General features: G+C 35.6%; 2 protein-coding genes across 3 annotated transcripts; both read left to right on the top strand.

Moving 5' to 3' along the window:
* The first annotated feature begins 328 nt into the window (after window positions 1–328).
* Window positions 329–12,602, top strand: anxa4 (annexin A4). Its single transcript, XM_079860869.1, has 13 exons — window positions 329–597; window positions 1,977–2,022; window positions 3,075–3,162; window positions 5,898–5,992; window positions 7,282–7,395; window positions 8,523–8,613; window positions 8,738–8,817; window positions 9,001–9,057; window positions 9,995–10,088; window positions 10,658–10,753; window positions 10,841–10,899; window positions 10,987–11,109; window positions 11,903–12,602. The coding sequence occupies exons 2-13, from the start codon at window positions 2,014–2,016 to the stop codon at window positions 11,960–11,962; spliced, it is 966 nt and encodes a 321-aa protein (XP_079716995.1). The 5' UTR covers window positions 329–597; window positions 1,977–2,013; the 3' UTR covers window positions 11,963–12,602.
* A 2,981-nt stretch (window positions 12,603–15,583) lies between these two features.
* Window positions 15,584–23,494, top strand: adrb3b (adrenoceptor beta 3b). Of its 2 annotated transcripts, none has more exons than XM_079861769.1 (3): window positions 15,584–15,730; window positions 16,895–18,204; window positions 22,322–23,494. In XM_079861769.1, the coding sequence occupies exon 2, from the start codon at window positions 17,002–17,004 to the stop codon at window positions 18,166–18,168; it is 1,167 nt and encodes a 388-aa protein (XP_079717895.1). In that variant the 5' UTR covers window positions 15,584–15,730; window positions 16,895–17,001; the 3' UTR covers window positions 18,169–18,204; window positions 22,322–23,494. The 2 variants fall into 2 exon arrangements, with proteins under 2 accessions (XP_079717895.1, XP_079717896.1); XM_079861770.1 differs by having other exon boundaries at window positions 15,609–15,730; window positions 16,990–18,204.
* The last annotated feature ends 1,376 nt before the right edge of the window (window positions 23,495–24,870 follow it).

Here is a 24,870-nt window from a genome sequence, read left to right as displayed (position 1 = left end):
GACAGTTGACGTTACCCATTGACTTCCATAGTATTTTTTTTTTTCTACTATGGAAATTGGTGCCGTTAACTGTCTGGTTACCAACATTTTTATAAATAGGCTACTATATTTTGTGTTCAACAGAAGAAAGAAACTCATACCGGTTTGGAACAACATGAGGGTAAGTAATGACAAAATGTTCATTTTAGGGTTTCCCGCTTTAATTTTACTTTGGGAAAAAAACAACTTAAAAACATACACGACTTTAAACGTTACCACAAAGTTTAGAACAAACAGCAATTAAAGACAGTGAATTGGCTATATTGGTTAGCTGACAGAGTTGACATTTGGCAGAGTTCAAAAGCTTCAGTAAGCACATCCTATAAGTCAACAATTGAGTCCTAGCTTCAGCTCGGGTTATGAACCGTTCAGTCATTCATCTCAACGTAAAATAAAGAGGGAGGGGCCGTAAATGAGGAACTGTAACACGACTCAAGCAGTCCGCACAAGCCAACACCCACTAAAGTTGGTAACAAAACTCAGAAACATTCTCGCAGATCTCCACACATCCATTTAGAGTGACGGGTCTCGCGCATCTCGTTGAATCCAGCGCTTCAGGTAAGACACACTCAATAGAATTTACAGAATTGAATAGAAAACTTTGAGCGCTTTCATGTTTACCGCGACTCTTTCCGCTCTATAATGAACGTTTATAGACGTTCATTCTGTCATTTAATAGGCGAACAGAAATCATGTTATGGAAATAAAAAAGTAGTCGTGAATTGAAGTTTGTAAAATGAAGTGTTATCCTAACGTTTTTGCGAGAGCAAACGCCCATATTCCTGTCACGTGACTGTACAGCTCATGATCCTCCGATATGTGGCTTTCATTAAAATACAATGAGTCATATTGCTTTGCATTGCAAATAGATTACACCACATGTTTTACAAATACATGACAATGACCTATCTCACAGGAAAGAAAGAAAAATCTGAGAATTCAATATGAACTCAAACATTTCTTATCTAATAGTCTAATTCTTCTTGTGTCAAAAGTTTCTGTTTTAACTTCTTCAGAAGAATCTTATTTAGTTGATAATTAGTTGATGAATCATAACTTGCAACTGAGCTATCTTCTGAGCTCTGGGCACTAATTTGCAGAATAGACTACACTGGTAGAAAGATGCTGAGATGTCTCAAATACTGAAATATGTTGTGAATGTCAATGAATTAATCTCTGATAGTGCGACTCAAAATCAAAAGAGGTTTCTGAATAGTGTCAAAGTTGCTCTGCATGTGTCAACGGGCCCTTTGGATGTAGAGCATGTTGAATAAATTATTAAAAGATCATTAAATGATGCATTATATCGTCATAGAGCCAATGTTATAATACAATGAGGCGAACATTGAAAGACTGTCAGCTGTTTCTGGGTTTTAAATGGGGTCTTTTGGGGTTTGCAACAAAACCTTACAACAAAAGGTTGTAAGTTGATTGTTTGAATGGGGAAACTGATACAGAGCAGAAGGCTGTTAATTACCGGTTGAGTCTCTTCTGTTTAATGAGCTGAATAGTAAAGTGGAAACCATTTAGCTTGAGGCATCCAAAGTTATTATTTATTTAACAGTGTCATTGACCTTGTTATTAAGAGCTCAGTCCCACTTATTAAATTTCAAAACCCAAACAAACTGGGCTGGGTTTCCCATAAGCTTTGCAAGTCTAAGTAGATCGCAGAAACCACTGGCACAAACGATCGATTTAGGATGCTTATGGGAAATGCAGTCTTGGTTCCTTTTAATTATTCTAGCAAAAAGATTACAGACTTTGTCACTTTTCCGGTATGTGTCAAAATAAACCTTTTTTTTCTTTTTGCTTTGTGAATGTTTGTGGATTTCAAAATCTATTATAACCAACCACTTTTTCATTTTGACAGTGTAAAAATGTATTTGTGTTTTATATGCAAGGTTGCCTAATGACTTTAATGCATTTCTTGCCTTTAGTGTTCTCATCTCTTCATCAAACCTTTCCTCCATCACAATGGCAGCGGTAAGAAAAGTATTTTGAATGTAAAGAGAGATTTAAAATTTCTAAAATTAAATTGCACGTCTACCATTACATTTAGCATATTGGCAGTTACAAAAATACACTGTTACCGTCATCTTGCTATTTATTTACCATTTGCATGAGCACGTCTGAAACACTAACGCGTTTATTCACGCTTCTAGCTAATTCAAAGGCAATTTTTTTGATCACATATTTGTAGTCAAATAAAAGTTGCTTTCTCTCATTATTTCTCATTTTGCTTTACCAGTCAAAATTCTGGATCTTGTAAACCTTTTGATATAAAGGATTTTGCTTGAATGCGTCAAATTAGTTTTGTAGACAAATAGACATTGTGTAAATTTTCTCAAATAATGGAAAATAGTTATGTGGAAAAACATCACAATAGAGAATGAGTACACTACTGTTCAAAAGTTTGGGGACAGTAAGATTTTTTTAAAGAAATGAATACTTTTATTCAGTAAGGATGCATTCAATTGATCAACAGTGATAGGAAAGACATTTATAATGTTACAAAACGTTTCTATGTCAAACAATTTCTAATCATCTAAGGATCCTGAAAAAAAGTCTCATGATTTCCACAAATATTAAGCAGCACAACGGGTTTCAACATTGACAGTAATAAGAAATGTCTCTTGAGCAGCAAATCAGCATATTAGAATGATTTTTGAAGGATCATGTGACTAATGATGCTGAAAATTCAGCTTTGCATCACAGGAATAAATTACATTTTGAAATATACTAAAATAGAAAACAGTTATTTGAAATTGTAATAATATTACTGTTTTTACTGTATTTTTGATCAAATAAATAAAGCCTTGGTGAGCAGAAGCGACTTAAAAGAATTTAAAAAATCTTAGCGGTCCAAGACTTTGAGTGATACTCTAAATTTTTCACATTTATGTTTTTCCTTTGACACAATCTGATCTTAAAAATATGTGAGTTGTCGAGCAGCCCTGTGACAGCAACTGTAAATTTCTAGGTGTCAGTTTACACTTCTCTGTGTAAAGGTGCCGTTCTCGCTTCTTTTTCTGTAGTTGGGCAACCGTGGAACCGTGACTGAGGCATCAGGCTTCAAGCCAGACGAAGATGCCCAGAAAATCTATGGTGCTATGAAAGGAGCTGGTAAGAGATCAGACAAATCAGAACCGGACTTTGAGATGAGCATATTTACATGATCACATTTTCTGATTTCTTCCCATTGGAATAAAATGAGAATCACCCCCTGGTTGCATTTAAAATGATGTCTAAGCATTCATTCCTCATTGAGTGTCTTAACAGGCAGATCAGAGAACTAAATCTCTCTTTATTTCCAGTTAAAATTGCAAGCTGTTATCAGCACTGACACCTCAGCTGGGCTTTGATCAAAAAAAAGAAAGATCTCTGGCATTTGTCCTGTAACCGAAAAGGTGTTTCCTCATCGGTTTAGAGAGCTTGGCATTATGTTGAGAATGCAGCTTTCTAGTTTAATGGACATCAGCTGATTTTAGTGCGAGGAACATTACAAAACACAACTCACACTCACACTGGAGCTGTTAGTCAGAGGCTCGCTTGTTGGCCTAAAGTGAGTTATGAGGAACATGCGATTTTATACTATAAATAACAGTGAACATATAATTCTGAAAATGTCAAAAATGTAAAATGCAGTGCAAAAAAAAAAAAAAAAAGAAGTATCTTGCAGTTTTACAATCAAGCATGTGATTTCCAGCCTGAGGCCTTAAGGGTAACATGTAATCCGATACTCTAAATACCAATAAGCTTGTAATTCAAAAAGTGTCACAAATTTATGCAGAAATGAAAATTGTGCAATCACTTCCATGGAACATGAAAGTAAAAGTAGAAGTTCTGCAGGATAAACAATTTAATGTATTACAAAACAAAAAATAATAAGGACACCCTATTGGTTTTATGTATCAGGAGATAATAAAAAAAATCACCTGGTCCTTGGCAGGTCTTAAAATTAAGTAAATACAACCTCAGATGAACAACAACACATGACGTATTACACTGTGTCATTATTTATTTAACAAAAACTAGGCCAAAATGGAGAAGCCTTAGGTGACAAACTAATACACCCTTACTGATCCATAGGAATTAAGAGGGTAAGTAATGCATTTTATTAACTGATCAGCAAGTGTGATTACCTCTGTAAAGGGTAAGGGTTATAAGGGTTATACAGCCATTTCCAAACAATTTGAAGTCCATTATTCTACAGTAAGGAAGATTATTCACAAGTGGAAAACAATGAAGACAGTTGCCAGTCTTCCCACGAGTGGACGTCCCAGCAAATTCACCCCAAGGTCAGACTGTACAATGCTCAGAGAAATCACAAAACACACAAGAATTAGACCTCAGACTCTACAGGCCTCACTTAACATGTTAAATGTTAAAGTTCATGAAAATACAATTAGAAAAAGACAGGACAAGTATGGCTTGTTTGGAAGGGTTGCCAGGAGAAAGCTTCTTCTCTCTAAAAAGAACACAGCAGCACAGCTTAGGTTTGAACATCTGAACAAACCACAAGACTTCTGGAACAATGTCCGTTGGACAGACGAGACAAAAGACCAAACAGTCTCAGCACAAACACCACATACAACGGCCAAGCACGGTGGTGGAGAGCTGATGATTTGGGCTTGCAGCCACAGGACCTGGGGCACCTTGCAGTCATTGAACTCCTATGTATACTAAAGTATTCTAGAGTCAAATGTGAGGCCATCTGTCCAACAGCTAGATTGGTCGAAGTTGGGTCGTGCAACAGGGCAATGATCCCAAGCACACTAGCAAATATACACCAGAATAAAACAATAAAAATAAAAAGAATCAAGGTGTTGCACTGGCCCAGTCAAAGTCCAGACCTCAACCAGATTGAAATGGTGTGGCGGGAACTTAAGAGAGCTGTGCATAAACAAATGCCCACAAACCACAAAGAAATCAAGCAAAGTTTTAAAAAAGAGTGGTCAAATTTCTCCAGAACAATGTGAGAGACTGATAAAGTCAGACAGAAAATGATTACTTCAAGTTATTGCTGCTAAAGGTGGCTCTACAAGCAATTGAATCATAATGTGTTTGTTACACATGGTTTCTCCATTTTGGCTTTATGACACGGTGTAATATGTTATTTGAAACCACAGAATTCAAAAGGATATCCTTTCTTTTTCACATGAATGTATGTATATATATATATATATATATATATATATATATATATATATACACACAGTGATAAGATAATGTCTTGAGCAAATATAAATAATAAATAAATTATATATATATATATATATATATAATTCTTTTTTTATTTTTATTTGCTCAAGACATTATATATATTCAGCACAACTGTTTGATAAGATAATGGCAACATTGATAATAATAATAAATTATTTTTGAGCAGCAAATCATATTAGAATGATTTCTGAAAGAATCATGTGACACTGAAGACTGGAGTATCATCACAGGAATAAATTACATTTATATATATATATATATATATATATATATATATTCAGAATTTTTTTTATTTTATTTCAAAGTTATTTTATATACCAATATTTCACAATATTACTGTATTATTCACTTTAATTTGATCAAATAAATACAGCTTTGATGAGCATAAGACACTTTCAAAAAATGCAACATAATTTATTATATATGTAATAATTGTTATATAATCTTTTTATATATATATATAATTAATAGCATATTAAAAACCACACTATCCATTAGCAGTGTGTTTTGGTGAAGATGACAAAAGGTGAAAAGGATGCAGTTATCACCTTATGCTGATAATCTCAAAATGGTTAAATAATTGTATTGAAATTTCATTTTTGCATGAACTGTTTCTTGAAATGATCTACTTTCAGGAACCAACGAGGCAACTATCATCGAGATCATCGCTCATCGCACTATTGCACAAAGGCAAAAAATCAAGGAAGCTTTCAAACAGAGCGTGGGAAAGGTAACTTACTCCAGTCCATACTTTACCATTTGCCTCATTAACAGCCATCATTGTCTCATTTGCAAAGGGCTTTATGCCAAACGTTACATGAACAATCAGGAAAACGGGTCTCTTCGCATCCGCTTGTCAGAGAAAGTGATAACAGTATGAACTGATGGCAATATCTATGGTATTTTAAGGAAACCATGCAGCTAACCTGGCTAGTTTTTTTAATCGTTGGCTATTTATTCAATTTTACTATCTGAATGTTAGTGAGAAGAAGAAAAAAAAAAAAAACTTTTAGGTATCAATCCGCATATGCGATGGATGTTGGTTATGCTCATCTTTGCTCGCTCCTTTGAAGGCATCTTGACTAAAACAGCTCTATATTTAACAAAGCATATACTAAAGACCTATACCGGAAGCAATGCAACCTGTTTGTTGTGCGTAAGAATATATAGTAGTAGTGGCCAAGCATTAACAGATCTCACTGTGGACCAATAAAACATTTCTTGGCCAAAATTAGGGAAACTTGTTGTTGCTATCTTATCTTTGCGGAAGGTCCTAATGGCAGGGACGATGTGAGCAGCCATCAGACTGTATTTACATCAAACACACGGTTCACGAGGTGATTAGATAACAGTGTTGACATTTCTTGATGATTCTATAGCCAGAATGAAGACAGACAAAGCAGAGTATGTGTCACTGATAACACATGCTGTCAACCGCCTTCAATCATTAACTCTTCATGTCAATATACACACTGAGGGAACAGAGAGTCCATGCAATTTACAAACGGTGTCTTTCACGAGACATCCCTGCTTTATGACTGTTATCGTAACGGAGTATAAAGAATGCAGCACTGGCTTTTATTGAGCTTCCTGGTGGCTGTCCTCTATTAATCTGTAAACCCTCAGTAACTCGGTCAGTGAAAGTCACAGTCAGGTCTTGATGCGTATGTTAATGGAAACTTTGAGTGATTAAAGCGCTCTCTGTAGAGCAAGAAAGTGTGAGTCATTGTGGGGGAAGTTCTGGACGGTGTTCAGGACGGTCTCGTGGACTCGACATGCCTTCCCCACCCAGCTCCCTGTTGGAGACTTACAGCAGATTTGACACAAAACACCATTTCCCAACACCAAATCCATTTGTTTCTTTTTCCTTCAGTGATGTTAGATTTGTAACCAAGTGGAAATGGATCGTAAAGCATGAATGAATGTGTCTGAGAATAAATATTCTAATTTTAAGCTTTTCTGCACTGGAATTTTTAAAAGCTTGTGGTAAATAACAGTATACTTTAAACCCTCATTCAGGAACTGCTCGACTGCCTGAAGTCAGAGCTCACCGGAAACTTTGAGTCGGTTGTGGTCGGCTTGATGATGCCCGGCCCGGTGTACGACGCATATGAGCTGAGAAACGCCATCAAGGTCAGTGAGGATACAGGGGGGAAATGTGCTGGGCTTTATTTCCAAAATAGTTGGGAAATAGCATGGTTATATGGGTTTTGGACATGTACCATGGCATCGTTTAAAAGTTACGAAAACTATGAATACTACAAAATACTATTCAAGTCAGTCTATTTTAAAATTTCACTTTTAATTCAATGTGTTATATGCAGTTTCATATTCAATTTTCACTCAGAAATTTCTCAAGATTAACAATTTTGTTCAATGTAGTTTAAACACATAAATGGAAAAAACTTCTATTACAAAATTATATTGTTTTAAGCTATTTATCAAGTCAAAAAAATCAGAATCCATCGCAATCTTGTTGACCATATCTATAATGTATGTATATATATTGTATGTATATTATGCATGTATATTTATTATATATATAATGAGTTATATTATAATACAATATAATCATATAAATGTCTATGCTATTATATATTTTATATTGTTTTTGTTATATCACATATTTATATTTTATTTATATTAATTTATATAATTTTATATTTTCATTTCATACAATATTTTATTTTATATTGTTTTTAGATATTGATGAAGTCACAAAAATCTGAATTGATTGCAATCATGGAGACCTTCATACATATATATATATATATATATATATATATATATATATATATATATATATATATACATACATACATACATACATACATACATACATATATACACTACAATACAATACAATAAAATATTTATATATAAAATAAAAAAATTATTAATTAATAAATAAAAATAAAATGATGTATAATATATAAACACATAAAATAACTTTATATATTATATATTGCTTTTTATTTCTTTTATATATCTAGCTATTTAAAGTCACAAAAATCTAAATTGATAGCAATCTGTCCAGAAGATAATGATACTCAGGGCAACATTATGGCCAATGTTGTTGGCCACATAACAGGAAACACTTACACACAGATCACCTGACCTGTGGCAGAGTTATTAATGGTAATAGGCATAATATCGTCCAAACCTTTACCTTCATCAGCAATATTCCCTATGAACTTATCCTGTGTATTGATGCTTCAGGTGAATTCTTCATTTTCTTTTCGTTTGTTCCCTGTGTCCAGGGTGCTGGGACAGAGGAGGCCTGTCTCATTGACATCCTGGCCTCAAGAACCAATTCTGAGGTTAAGGAAATCATCGCGACTTACAAGAGAGGTACGTGCTAACATTTATGGATGGAAACTGACATTTTTTCCATTATGAAAGTTATACTGTGAAAATATATATTTCTTCCCATATTACACTATTTTCTATCACTTTTCTTACGTCATTATCACAGTGCATGACAAGAGTCTCGAGGACGACATCTGCGGAGACACGTCTGGAATGTTCCAGAGGGTCTTGGTGTCTTTGCTCTCGGTAAATAAACAAATCGCCGTATTATCTTATTTGTGAAGAAGATTCTTTGATGCCTTCACTCATCAGCTCTTTTGTTTGCCATGCAAACCTTCGCCGTCCACAGTGTCCGGCCGGGGCAGGTGTGACCCCTGATGGTTTGCCATGCTGGATTTATAGATATTGTCTTTTCTGCTTTGCTTACAGGCTGGGCGTGACGAGAGCACCAAGGTAGACGAGGCTCAGGCTGTCCAGGATGCAAAGGTGAAGATTTTGACATGGTTGGCTGTAGCTTTTTGCCTAATAAGCAAGTTCGGTTTTTGTGGTGCAATGGGTTTTGCGTATATAGGGTGAATTGAAGTTAATTGGGACACTTTTTGCCATTGAGATGATGGGAAAAAGTGTCCCAATTAACCTGAATTCCTGATTTCAGTTCCTTAATTGTTTCATTAACACATTTTTAGTCTCTTTAAGCAGAAAAAAAACTATTTGGGGGAAAAGAAACAATTTAAAAAAAACAAATTTATTTAAATTGAAGTAATATACAAACAATAAAAATGCATATTTCATTCTTTATATATATATAAAATACAACTGATAAAACCCATAGTGTTCAACATTGTGAAATGAACAACCAGCCAGTAACTGCAGTTAGCCTTGTACGATGATTAGCTTTTACAAATAACAGATTCATTAAGTCATGCGTTTGGGAATCGTTTGGACCGCACTGGTGGCTATGGTTCACTTAAATATCGGGTCATAAGAGTCGTTTGTTCGGGATTCGGACTACGTTGGTGGTCGCGCTGTATGTTTTTGATTCACCAAAAGATCCGATTCATTAAATTAATTTTTTCGGACGGCACTGGTCGTGCTGATTCAGCATCTGTGATAAGTGTTCTTCTGCTGCCTTCCATTCCTTAAAATAAACACCGCTTGCTTTGATATTTTATCTAACGCAGTGACACAGTTATATTTTTTATGTGTGGCTGAGGTGTGCAAATACTTCGAATGAATGGGGCTGCTGTATTCTCCACATTTACTATTATTCATGGCTGTGTTAATGTATACATTCACTGAGCTGCTTTTTATTGTGTGTGTGTGGTTCAGCCTTAGACACACAACAGTCATGCTGATGTTTATTAATCATTAACAGTTAAAAAGGAAATAACTCAGGTAAAGTTCTCTGTTGTTTATCCCATAGGACATCTACGAGGCGGGCGAAGCTCGATGGGGAACAGACGAGGTCAAGTTCCTCACTGTGCTGTGTGTGAGAAACAGAAATCACTTACTCCGAGGTATCTGTGCCACCAGATAATAACAGCAATCTTCCTTCCCAGTTATGTGATCGTTCTTATGTAACCTTTGAAGGCAGCATGGGGAAATAACCCTGGAACTCATTGCTTCCACCTTGTGGTGACATAGTTGACATAGGCCTGCTTCTCATTCTGTCTATTTAAATTATGTGTAGTACAGTGTTATTTTATTACTGGTAGTGTACAAATATATATATATATATATATATATATATATATATATATATATATATATATATATATATATATATATAATATATGCAGTATACAATCTGTGTCCATTTATTTATTTGCCAAGTATCATATTTTGCAATAATGACAAGCAAAATGTACATTATTTGTTATATTAACTCATTATATTATTTAAAAATGCAAAATAACGGTTTATTTATATGATGACTAGACGCAGGTCATTGAATTGAACATGCAAAATTGTCCGGCCAGTACTATTGTTTGAAACCTTTATCACTGCATATTGTTTCACACATACTTTCTTTACGTACACTGCAGTATTACATCCAACATTTTCTCAAGCCCTGTTCTTTTCCCAGTGTTTCAGGAGTATCAGAAGGTTTCCGGACGGGACATTGAAGACAGCATTAAGAGAGAGATGTCAGGCTCCCTAGAGGATGCATTTCTGGCAATAGGTCAGTTGTGAGTATTGCAATATTTCTGTCATGTTTATGGTTTCAATTTCCTACTTGGATATAAAAAGCGTCTGTTCACCTTTGCAGTGAAATGCATGAAAAACAAGCCGGCATTTTTCGCTGAAAGGCTCTACAAGTCAATGAAGGTAAATGAAAACACCAATTGATCTAATATTTGCACACGATAGGGATATGGCCGGTGCTAAAGTAGTAATTTCTCTTGTTTCTCTTAGGGTTTAGGCACCACGGATAGCGTGCTGATCAGGATCATGGTGGCTCGCGCCGAGATCGATATGCTCGACATTAAAGCAGAGTTCCTGAAGATGTATGGAAAGACCCTTCACTCCTTTATAAAGGTGGGACACAGCTGTTTCACTGAGGACATTTGCCTTAAAAGCCATTAAAGGGGCGGTTCACCCAAAAACTTTAATTCTGTCATCATTTATTCACCCTCAAGTTGTTCCAAAACTGTACAAATTTATTTGTTCTGCTGAACACAAAAGACGACATTTGAATGTTTGTAACCAAACAGTTGATGGCCTCCATTAACTTCCATTGTATGTAAAATAAAACACTATGGAAGTCAACGGGGCCCGTCAACTGTTTGGTTACAGACATTCTTCAGAATATATTCTTTTGAGTTCAACAGAAGAAAGAAATTCATACAGGTTTGGAACAACTTGAGGGTGAGTAATTGATGACAGTTTTTGAGTCCCTTTAACAACATATATTGCACAACAATCCATGAGGAATGAAGCGAATTTTCCAGATACACGTACACACACACATTAAAATCCCATATCAAAAGTACTAACGTTTAACCCAGTGGTTTTCAATCTTTTCAATGCCACAGACCCTTAAATATGATCATGCTGATGCGAGGGCCCCATCCTAAAAATTAAAAGGAAGCTACTGTATAAATTATTATAATATATAATAAAAAGTAAAGAAATATATATGTGAGAAATTGAATAAAATATACAATATATTATAATGTAATAAAATATGATTTTATTTATACAATAATTTTATATTATTATGTTACATTATTATTGATTTATTTTTATAGTTTTTCTCTAAACTTTTCTACAGACCCAAGCACTCCGCTGGTGTAACCCATGGTGAAACCCTGTTCTGTTTGTTTTCTAGGGGGACACGTCGGGCGATTACCGGAAGATCCTGTTGGAGTTGTGCGGAGGGGAAAAGTAACACATCTGGCACGTTCATTAGTGTGAAACGCTCTCCCTCACACCTGGCCTCCGCACTTCAAACACATTCCTTGTTTGTAATGCCAATTAAAAGCAAACAGTGACGTTTCAAATGAGATTTGTGATTTTTGTTGTTTATTGCCTTTTGAATTTATGGGAGCCCTTTATAGATTGGCACATTTGTCAGATAAATAAAAGGAGAAAAGAACAGCCCATATTGACTGTATTGATCTTTTGTTGACTCTCTGGTAATTTTTTTATCTCAGCACACTCATTGAGGTCCATTTGTTTAATTACTCAGAGTATAATTTGTTTAATGTACAACGTCTGTGTGTACTCAGCCTAATTATACTAATTGCTCACGGTTGCTTGCATCGGCATATGAGATCTCATATGAGACTCTATTTCTGTGTTTTTCTAGATTCTAGAAGTCTCACAGACAACATGCCTCAATTTAATCAAGTGCAGCCTATCAATCACATGATGCTTGGTAGAATTATGGGGAAATTACTGACAAAAAGCAGTGTATTTACACTTTTACCACTAAGTGGCACTGTGCACAAAATATTACATAATCTGTATATTATTTTTGGACATATTTAAATACAGTTTAGCAATAAACACTAAATGCTAAGACATTGAAAATAAGTATTGTTTTTATTTATTTAAATCCTTTTTCATGGTAGTTTGGTCATTTAAAATAAATAATACAATTGAAATAATTAGAGTTAAATCAAACTAAAAACATAAATTGTTACTTGAAATATAATAAACCTTAACTGAAATCAAATAAAATATTAAAAAGAACTAAACTTAATTTATTTCAGCTACAACATTTCTCATTTTCATTTAGTGTAGCTTACAGGGTTTTTTTTATTCGCTTTGGTACTATTTTCACAAGTAAGGTGTACATTTTCAAAACTCTTGATCCAAACTGATCACACTTGTAACACAGCTAGTCATTCTTTCAAAACCTGATCTCATGCTTTCATTACAGTTGCACACACTTTGAACATTGTGGTGGTTATATCTATAAATCACTTATGTAAAAAGAACTCATTACATTTGGTTATACATATCAGAAATTGCAAACAAGTTCTATAGAAACTGTGTATTGAATCAATATCTATAGAAATCTATAGGTGTACCAAATGATTCATTGATTAACCATTAAGATCAGTTGGATTAAATAATAGACAAATGTATTAAACTGAACAAGAAGAGATGCAAATCAAAAGTTTGATAGTAAGAGCTTTATGAAAGGCAGTTACTGTGAATGAAACATTTATGTAGATGAAACGCTTATTTTGTGTTGTGAAAAGGATACTTTGTGATTTTGTGTATTGAACTAACACAATTGAAAACATGATGGAATGTTTGAAAAAAGTGCACTTTTGATGATCTGTTGTGATATTAGCACTAAGAGTTTTGAAAATGTACATCTAACTTGTGAAAATAGTACCAAACCGAATAAAAAAAACCTGTATTGCACTAAAATAACTTAAGAAAAATTATATATATACACATACATTATAAAATACTAATAAAGAATTACAAAAACACAACAAAATTACTAAACCTTTAACTAAAATAAATCCTAAATATGAATAAAAACCATAATAGTATCTCAATGATACTAAAATAACACTGATTTGAATACTGTTTGAATATTTGTTATTTTTCTAGCAATAAATACTAAAACAATAATGTCAGTTCAATGACTTTTGTTTGTTAGTTTGTTTATCCTTTTTTTCTTGATTTTTTTAGTTTGGTAATTTAAAATAAATAAAAGTAATCGAAACAAGTTCATTTCAAATTTATGACAAAATGATGCAACCGGCCCTGTTGTATGATTTAAATATTCCTATACATAAAATGTTAAGACCAATTTTTTTGTAACATTCATGGAAAGTGTGATACAGACAGATAATGGCAGCCATGATGCCAGCAAACAAGTGTGTGTGTGTGTGTGTGTGTGTGTGTGTGTGTGTGTGTGTGTGTGTGTGTGTGTGTGTGTGTGTGTGTGTGTGTGTGTGTGTGTGTGTGTGTGTGTGTGTGTGTGTGTGTGTGTGTGTGTGTGTGTGTGTGTGTGTGTGTGTTGGAAAATTCACTCTCAATTTTGAATCGTGTCAATAATCTTGGGCCATGTGTGTTTGATCAGTGTTATCTCGAGTTATAGCTTGTGTTCTACAGCAGATGGTCTGGCCCTGCAGATGTGTCCAAGTTTGAAGATTTTTGTAGTATCAGAGATGGACAATCATGGGAAGCAATTTCTTCCAAAATTGACAAATGTAAGGCTTTGTCCAAAGATTCTGCAGTGGAAGACATTATGAAAACCAAACATCCTGACATGAACGAACGGTATCCAAGCAGCACAGCAACTCTGACAGAAAGCGCTCTCTCTTTCCCGGGCTAATGATGGCCCACAGCATAAATAAATCTCTACCACTTAAGGCCATGCGTTTTTGTCAAGATTGTGTAGTCAATTTGCAAGAAAGTTTCTGATTTTTCTTTTCTTTTTTATCGTTATCATCAGAGAACCAAAGTAACCCAGAGGAACAAACACACTCCGTGTGTGTGTGTGTGTGTGTGTGTGTGTGTGTGTGTGTGTGTGTGTGTGTGTGTATATATATGTGTGTGTGTGTGTGTGTGTGTGTGTGTGTGTGTGTGTGTGTGTGTGTGTGTGTGTGTGTGTGTGTGTGTGTGTGTGTGTGTGTGTGTGTGTGTGTGTGTGTGTGTAATTGCTAGCGGCAAACTTCCCATGAGGCCGGAGTCCATCAATGTCAAGCTAGTGTTCTGCACAGCCACCATATGAATTAAATACACATCAGAATCAAAGAATACTTAGCAAATGATGTTCCCAAAAACCTTTAACATCTTCCCAAGTCAGTTTTCTGTATTGAGCAGAAAATAAAGTTTCGGTAGCCTTATAAACATGGACATCCCCACAAACCATCTGCCATTTTGTGATATTTTCCCATAAACCCGCTGTAATAAACAATCTGTCAAAATGTAAATCATCGTGAAATGTTGTGAAACTCTGTCAGAACTGCCAGAGGGCAGAAGCAAATGAATGATGGGTAATCTGTCTGACAAACATAACTGCGTTGTAGCATGACCATCTATACGCTGTGAATCTAGAGTAAACAAAACCTAAACTAAGATGCATCAACACAGGAAACAAGCAACGTTCTTTAACAAAGTGTAAAGACAGTAACAGCAATGTGTTGTTGGTTGATTCAAGAGTTATAAAACTGATATTATCAATAAGTTATGACAACATATGTTTTTACATTGCTTTAACTCATCAAAATAAGGTAAGCAAATTTAAGCTAATTTTTTTATTTTTTAAAGTCAGTTTGATGTAATTTAAGTTGAAATGACTTAAACATCCAAGGTCAATGTACTTTTTCAATGTAAAAATTTTAGGCAGCTAATTGTTTTTTTTTACAGTGACTATAACAGAAATGCATAATTGCTATCTTTTTTGGCCTAATTATTTAACGAACAATGACATTTTTGAAAGCAATGCTCTCATTCGCCATGTCCTTAAAGCACTTCTGTAAAGGCCATTCTGCCACAGGAAGTTGACAATACGGTGCCCGCCACAAACCACACGTTTGCATCCTTCGGAACATAATGTTCATACAGGCGTGGGAAGGTGCGCGGAGCAAGAGTGTACAATAACAGAAGATAAGAGTTTACAAGTGCAACATCTCATCAAGCGTAAATTAATCAAGATGATTTGAGAGAGGAACTTCCTTTCTGGGTAAGCTGGCTGAAATTGCTTTATTACTTTATATCAGTTGGTTTCATTTCAACACGGAAATATTTGAAATAGGTGTAAATACGATGCATACAATGAAGAGTAGTGCATTAAGAAGTGAATGACATTAGCAATAATGGAAATAGCTGTAAATACCAAGAAATGTTTACAATAAAAGCATCAAAATATGGCCAAAATCATGCATTATGTGTCAGGAGGAGGTAGTCTGAATAAGCTGGCTGAAATTTGCTTTGTTACTTTATAAAGGCACCAAACTTTCCACATCAATAAGTGTCTTTTCAGCATGTAAATACGTTTTTTGAAATGAGTAAACAGCAGCAGCTTTGTTTTTGTGAAGTTTTTTTTCATAAAATGCAGATTAGTGCATGAATAATTAAAAAATGAAATTAGCACAAATAATACATTATGGGTCAGGAGGATATGTGATCATCCCAAATGACCAGTCTAAAATTGCTTTATTACTTCATAATGCATAAACTTGCCACATCTGGCGGTTTCATTGCAGCAAATATTTTGCAGCTTTGTTTTTGTGACCTTATTCTGCATAAAATGCAGAGTAGTGCATTAACAGTTAACTGACATCAACAATAATGAAAATCGCAGTAAATTTCAAGAAAATAATACAATAAAATCAATAAAAAGTAAAAAATATGGCACATATATTGCATTATGGGTCATGTGAACATCTCGAATGACAAGAAGTCTGGGTAAGCTAGCTGAAATTGCTTTATTACTTCATAAAGGCATCAAACTTTCCATGCCGATCTGTTCATTTCAGCACATAAATATGTATTTTGAAATAAGCTGCTGCTGTGTTATATTGCCTAAACTTCAAAGTAGCACATGAAAAATATTATGACACAAATATTGCATTATAAGTTAGAAGGAGGGGCAAGAAGTCTCTCAAAGCTATATGTTAACAAACAGTTCTCCTACCCAGCGAATGCTCCTCCTAGTGCATGAAGACAAACAGTCTTGCCCAGTTACTTAACTTACAGTCTGGGAGTTTCCACGCAATTATCTCTCATGTATATAAAGCTTATGAACTTTCGAAACTGAGTAAGCCGTTGATATCTCCATCTCGATGGTGGAAATGTTCCGTCGTTGTTCTTAAATGTAAACTCACCTGGAATCTGTTTCTTACAGGACATTAAACTCAGCACGGAAAGGACGACAGATTTTTTTTTTTTTTTTTTTGCATTTTGGGATTGAAATTGTCCATTTCTCTTTTTCACTGAAAGCTTCCTCTCAGGATGAACGCCGACAACTCCAGCCTGGTTCCCATATTCCCAAAACCCTTGCTTGTTCTTCCTCTGGCGCTGGTCATCTTCCTCACGGTGATGGGGAACCTGCTGGTCATCCTGGCTATTGCTCGCACCCCTCAGCTCCACACAACCACCAACGTCTTCATCATCTCCATGGCCTTTGCGGATCTCATCATGGGCTGTGTGGTCCAGCCCTTGGGCGCCAGCATGGTGGTTAGCGGGAAGTGGCTGTTGGGCAAAACGGTTTGCGACCTGTGGACGTCCGTGGACGTGCTTTGCGTCACGGCAAGCATCGAGACGTTGTGCGCCATCGCCGTTGAGCGTTATGTTGCGATCACAAGACCCCTCGAGCATCAGGTCCTCCTGGGCAAGCGCAGAGCCGGCTACATCGTATGCACAGTGTGGATGGTGTCGTCCCTAGTTTCCTTCGTGCCAATCATGAACCATTATTCTCGTGCACAATCCAAAGATGCACAAGACTGTTACAATAGCGAAGAGTGCTGTGAATTCCATACTAACCTGATCTATGCCATCTATTCCTCAGTGGTGTCCTTCTATGTGCCCCTCGTGATTATGGTGTTTGTGTACGGGAAGGTGTTTGCCATCGCGACCAGACAGCTGAAACTCATCGATAAGGACAGACTGCGCTTTCCGAGCACAGGCATGGAGGATTCTAGTGAAAGTATTTCTGCAAGCAAAACAGCTGGTGGTTATAGGCGGAGGTCGACGAGGCATTGTGTAAGAGAACACAAGGCACTCAAGACACTGGGGATTATTATGGGCATCTTCATTTTGTGTTGGCTACCCTTCTTCCTCTTAAACATCATCAACGTCTTTAAACCCAGGGTGCTCCTCCTGCTGAACTGGCTCGGCTACGCCAATTCAGGCCTGAACCCGATCATCTACTGCCACAGTCCCGAGTACCGTAACGCCTTCCTGAATCTCCTAGGGTGCAAAAAACTGGCTAAGAGGCTAAATCGCGACTCCATGCACAAACATCTACAGAGCTTCACCTCATACATCCAAAGCAACAGTTCTGTAAGGATTGATTGCTTGAGTCACAAAGATCCGACTGCAGAGGGTGGGAACATGTGCTCTGACACGTGTACAGTTCTTGAAGTACAAGGGGTAGCAAATCAGCCTCTCAGTGACTGAAATGTGGCACGGATCAATGTAGAAGAGACGTTTAAGGTAAGGGAGAAAAAACGAAAAGTATTAAATTTGAATGATGCCTCAACCCATTCAAGTTGGTGAGGTGGGGTGTGCTAATACTTATCTAAGGTATCTTCACCTTGAGGATGATCAAATGGCTGGGGGGAAAAAATGCCATTAACATTTAAAACACCAAGAATCCCTAAAAACTGCATAACAACATGCTAAAACTACTCAGGACACCTTATACCAATGCTCTGGCATGCATTCGCAACACCCTAGCATTACGGCATTGAGTTCTGAAGCAGCACTCAAATTATTATCTTCTGAATATTCTACACATTAACTAATGCAAAAGACCCCCAAATATATGATCCCCCAGCTATTTATTCCTCCTTTACAGTGTGATATAAAAACGTGATATTAAAAATAAAATTATAAAATGATACATTAAAAAAACTCTTTCACTGTACTGAGGCCAAGAGCAATGATTAAAATATGATCTGGAAAATATTATGATTAATAATAAATTATTATTATTAATAATTCAAAATAATTTTCCATTAGAATTATTGGTTCACAATAGAGCAGAAATGTATGGTTTTGGTTTAGTTTAGTAAACTAAGTACTGTAATAGTAATAGTAAAGAATGAACGGTAACGGTAAGTGTTCATGTTACATATGTTACATGTACTTACCATATGCATCAGGGATGGAAATTAACTTTTTTTTGGATTTCAAAATCTACCAGCCACTCAATGTTTTTACCAGCCACTTTCTTGTTTTTAACCGACAATGTGTAACTGCATGTGAAAATTAATACTACAAGATCTACAATACTTAAGCAGTTTATTTAATCTCAAGTCTCAATGAAATACTGACATTTTCTCTTTCTCTCTTATACACTCTTCCTCTCTTATATATATTTCTCTTTTTTAACAGGATGTGGCATTTGGATGATTCGTGGTCTTTTATGGCTTCCAGTTTTAGGTTTTTAGTCCCAACAATGAAACTATTAGGCCCTGTTTACACGAGAACGCTCGCGGGTGAAAACGTAAAAATATTTTATCAGATGTGCCTTTCGTTTAGACGGCGACGGCGTTTTTGGGGCTTAAAAACGCAAAAAAGTGAAACCACCCTCCAGAGTGGAAGTCTTAAAAACGCTCCACCGTCGCATTGGTGCGTTCACACCGGACGCGAATAGCGCGTCAGGCGCGAGTGATTTCAATATTAAGTCAATGCAAAGTTTTCTCTGCAGACCTCTTAACGCCTGCGATGTAACGCCACATTTTTTTTAAGGTGTGCCTCCTCTAAAAGTGTCCGCCGGCCGTGTGAAACAGTATGCTATTTACCCGCCATGGTGGCCGGTAGGTGAAGCGAGTTTACCCGCCACAACACAAAATCACCCGCATTTGGCTGGTGGCGGGTGCTAATTTCCATCCCTGATATGCATGAAACTAACCCTCAACCAAACCCTAATTCTACCCTAACCCTATAGTAAGTACATGTAGCTAATTATTATTCAGTACGCTACTTAAATATATAATTACACTGTAACACGTTAAAATAAAGTGTAACCCTTTATTTTAAAGTAACATATAGTAGTTACGCTACTACATGTACTTACTATGGTAATGACAGTAAATTATGCATAGTTACAAGTAACTAACCCTAAACCAAACCCTGATCGTAACTCTATAGAAAGTACATGTACAGTAGTTAATTACAATTACTCAGTTCTTATTTGAGTAAGTGCAATGCACCTTAAAAAAAAGTGCAACCGAATGAACTCTAACAATCAAGCTCATCTTTGAAAAAGCCACATGAGACACTCTCACGCATACTGTACCATTTCCATGTGGATGGTGATTGTGGTTTGTCAACTTATCACTTTCACATTCATGTGAAAGCATTTCAGTGTTTCACTGATCTTCCTCTTTGATTAACTGAATGCACAGAAGAACAAAACAACTAACACCTCTAACTCAAGCTAATAAGACAAGTGTACTCAAAAGTGAACTCAAAAATGTTATGGTCGTCGGAGGCGATGGCCTCGTGGGCAACATGAGTCCCGGCTTGGGGAACTTTCCCTCGCTCTACCACTTCACTTCCTGTCAGTTCTCTTCTAGCATATCTCAATAAAGGCAAAAAACACCAAAAATAAATCTTTGTAAAAGATTTTATGGTCATATTCAATACAATTCTATGGTCATATTCAATACAATTTGAATATGTATTATTCAAATTGCAAAACGTGCAAAAAAATTAAATACAATTTGCTGACAAAACAAACAAGCAACCACACAAAAAGTTTTTTTTTTTTTTTGGTGGCAGTGCTTCTCAGAATTATATGGGTCACAGCATGCCACATCGTTTCTGTGTACTATTATCCTGGGTCTGCAGTACGACGGTGATGATCACACAAATTAGGACATAAATCTATACCTCTTCCTCTCCAACAGAGAACCAGAGTAGCAGCCTTCAAGATTTGTCCCACAATGCATTTCATTCCAATCTTGATAGATGTAAAAAGTACCTCTTATCCTTTAAAATACTCCTCGGGTGATATCTGATTAGAAACTGATTTGAACAACACAATTCAAGATGTCTCTGAAGTGGCTGAAATGAGTTGGCAGAGACATTCTGAAGTGTGCGTTGTGAGCATGTGTGTGTGTGTGTGTGAACACTTAAGGGTGAGAAACCCATGGATCTTAAGTGTTCATGACCTCATTAATGTGAGATAATAATAAGAGACTAGAGGTAGTGCTGTGACTGTTTCATGATGCTGGAAAAGGACTTGAGTGCTTACGTGATGAGCTCATATGTGTTTTATTTGATTATATACTATTTTAATCTGTTGTACATCTAAGCTTCTTTTTTTTATTAGGCTAAACAAGATTTATACATTTTCTGAGCAAAAAGGGAGTAGTTATTACTTCGACTAAAAGTAAAGGTGTTAAAAATTAGCAAGCAAATGATTCTTATGAACCGGTTCTTTTAAGATTCACGAAACAGCCTCTGCTTGTGAGTCAGCAGTTTCCTAAAAGCTTTGTGAGTTTACATTTTTCTGTAATGTCCGATTTTATATAAACCAGGAACAGTTACTGTGAGCTATATTTAGGTTTGTGATGCACTACTGTGCAAAAGTTTGGGCTCGGTAATTAATACTTTTTTTTTTTTTTTATCAAAGTGACAGTAAAAACATTTAAAATGTTACAAATTATTTCTATTTCAAATAAATGCTGTTCAAGTGAACTTTCTATTCATTAAAGAATTAGGCAGCAAAATAAAAAATACAAATAATTCAATAGAATATAATAAATGTTTCTTGAGCAGCAAATCAGCATATTAGAAGGATCATGTGACACTGAAGACGGGAGTAATGATACATCACAGGAATACGTTATATTTTAAAATATATGAAAATAGAAAAGTCGTTTTAAATTGAAATAACATTTCACAATATTTCTTATGTTTTTACTGTATTTTTGATCAAATAAATGCCTTGGTGAGCAGAAGAGACTTCTTTCATTTAACTTAAAGATTAAAAGTTTTTAAACTAAAAACTAAAATTAAAAAAATGAACTTAAAAAATTGCAAATTTCAACAAGTCATACCTGTCAGTCACTTAGAAAAAGAATATAACACCTTCAACAAGCTGCATGATTTTATAGATATTATTGTCTGTAGTAAATGGGTGAGTTGTGCACCAAAATGAAATAATTCAAGTTTGGGAATGAGCAATAGCTAACTAATAAATGATTAATATAAGCGAAGAACTGAGTGAACAGTACAGTACAGACACACATATAATATTTCTGGTCTGGATCAGAATTATGGTTCAGTTTGTGGTTGTTTTAATCAACAACATAAATCTTATGCCACAGGGGATTAGACACAAGTGTACGTGAATCACATGTACTTATGGTGATTGAAAAGTACACTTTGAGACACTACAGACACAAACACATCTGAGAAACATTTCAGCATAATCCCTCTGATGTCACAAAAGACGTGTGTTGATATAGAAAAATACATATTGTGCGTAAACAGCGAACATGCACAAGTACCAGGGCGCACAGAAACACACGTACTAGCTCTCTGTTCTCCTCCAGATCAAATGTCTAATGATTTCATAATTATTTTCCTCCCACAGGGACACTGAAGATTGGAAACAGATCCTATGATTTTCAAGGGAATCAACTGTACTCTGACGTCATGCTGTTCAAGCGGACCCACGACTTGTATTACATTCACACCATGTGCGAAGGCAAAATAGACCAATTTTCGGAAAAATGATATTGAGAACAAATCCGAGTTTTTGAAGTCCTAAAATGCCATCTCTTTACGTTACAAACCATCAGAAAAACAAATTTGTTGTGCATGTGGACAACGTTTTTCCAGTTCAATTGGCCTCCGGAGATGAATTTGAATGACAAATGCTCAGGGTCCAAAACATGAGTAAAGATTGCCATTGGTGATTACATAAATTAGAGAGCCGCTTGCCCATTGGTCGGGAAAAATAGGAACATAATGAGCACATCGAACACGAGCATGTGCTGCCCTCGGATAGTGCCATATAGTTAGTTCGGATATTTTTCTTAATTTCAAATAGCTCCAAAAATGGTGCTATAACATTTCCAATCTCAGCGGAAAAAAAGGATGATTGGAATAACACTTTTTCTCCAGTACATGGAATATTCCTTGCTATAAATCACCAAAATGCACATGTGCCACAATGACTGGCCAAAAACAGACAAATTCTAAATTACAGTTTCATGGCTGGAAGGAATATTTATGGTGATTTTTTCATCAGCAGGTGTGGCAAAGCATTAAATCTGGACGCTACACGCACTCTGGAGTGGATCAGATTGACATTTCACTGGCTGTTTTGTGCCACATCTGTTTGATTTCAACACTTCAGCATCAAGCTAACAGCCCAGATGAATGCAGTGCCAAAGCTTTTGGCTTATAAATACGGCCAAACAAATCATGACAATTGAACAGTGTTTGGTTTGGGATATTGGTGTTTTGATCAAATGTAAATGCAAGCTGGCATCATCAGTGTGGTTTGGTGGCGAGGACAAACTTCTATTCATCTTCTGATCAGAGCACCACGAGTCGCCTTTACTCGCTTCTTTGATCCTGACTCTGTAACTTTTATCCTCACAAAAAAACCTTGTACAGAAATTTGAAGCAGAATGAATAAATGCATGCACTTTGTAATATATTTACAAAAATGTATCTATGTTCAAAGTCTTCACGTGGAGTGTTTTTCACGGAGCAATCTTGAAGAGTTACGTGGAAATATTTGATTTTCGAATAACAAGCTGTTTCTTCACATGTTTTTATCAATTCAAATCAACGCCATCACAAGGGAAATGAGTCATTTTAATTGAGTCTGTTCTCTCTGCTTGTCACTGTCTTGTGGAAAACATCAAATGCATTAGTTTGACAAAGCTCAACTCCACAAATATTCAAATGGTGGAAGCATTGTAATTAACTGCAATCTCACAAAAGGTCAGAACATCATTTGCAACTTCTGCCTTTAGTCTTTTCCAAGGCTGTGTGACACATCCATCTGAAATGAGCATCCTGAGGTGTTATTTCAAAATGAGATGCAAAAATCTGCCAATCTGAAGGCGAATGCAAGCTTGATCCCATTGACAATCAATATGAGGACCCGAATATAAAAAATAATGTTTTTTTGCTGAATGATCATTTTTACCTTCTGGAGGTTTACGCACAGCCGGCTAGTATGCTAATCCAATGAAAAAACATCTGCCGGAGGAACAAGTTTGAAACGGCACAATATTCATATTATTTCTGCTTGCATTATAGGGATTTTCTTTATGCAAATTATGCAGAACTGAACAAAATACCATATCCCACAATATGTGCATTATATGACTTTTCATTTTATGTGTTATGAATGAACTGTAAGTAAAATCAGCCATGTTTTTCACATCTTTTGTTTAACTTATTAAATTGATTTGATTAATTGATTTTTCTTTGCTGATTATTATTTTTTTTTTATTACAATTCTGATTAAAAATGCAAAATAACTGTATTTATAAAAATCAAATAAAAGGATTTAGAAGAACTATACAATATAGAAAGGTACTGTTTCACATACTTTTGTTTGTATTATTGGTAGTATACAGGCTACTGCTCAGTATGCAGAAAGCATCTGAAAGTGTACATGAGAAGAACTGCAAATGTGAAAAACGTACCATGACTTTATCCAAACTGAATTAATTTGTGTCATGCTCATGCATAATAAAGTTTAGATCCCTGAAATTTCAAAGCAATAGTTTATTACGAATGCACTCTACAAAGAAAGCCAAAAATATAGTTTTAGCATTAATCATGAGCTAGCATATGCTACTCTTCCAGCATCATATGACATTCCCAGAGATGAGTGCTACTAAAATAGGCCAATGGTTGAATCACAAGAAAATATAAACAGCATAATAAATAGCACCAGCTTTCAAATCTTGCAGAGTCCATAAAGCCGTCCCTCTGGATTCGCATTGAGCAGCTGCAGCAACTTAACAGAGTGAATAAGGTCAAGAATTTAGAAAACCCACTTTTGCCAACCTGCTTACCGTACCGTTATTTGTTACATTACAAACACACTATTTAACAATAGCTCAATTTTTTTGATACACACTGATTAAAATGATTCTGTGGTGAAGTAAATAG

This window comes from Squalius cephalus, assembly GCF_949319135.1.
Source record: "Squalius cephalus genome assembly, chromosome: 24".
NCBI classification, from domain to species: Eukaryota; Metazoa; Chordata; class Actinopteri; order Cypriniformes; family Leuciscidae; genus Squalius; species Squalius cephalus.
The sequence above is the reverse complement of the archived record's forward strand: the minus strand, read 5'-3'. Positions and strand labels throughout refer to the sequence as shown.

What these genes read in the sequence shown, in the direction of transcription:
- anxa4 (XM_079860869.1), top strand. An exon ending in CATCGCGACTTACAAGAGAG is followed by an intron (nt 8,614 to 8,737) that starts GTACGTGCTAAC and finishes TCATTATCACAG; the next exon opens with TGCATGACAAGAGTCTCGAG. An exon ending in GGCTCTACAAGTCAATGAAG is followed by an intron (nt 10,900 to 10,986) that starts GTAAATGAAAAC and finishes TGTTTCTCTTAG; the next exon opens with GGTTTAGGCACCACGGATAG.
- adrb3b (XM_079861769.1), top strand. Translation starts at nt 17,002, where the DNA reads ATGAACGCCGACAACTCCAGCCTGGTTCCCATATTCCCAAAACCCTTG.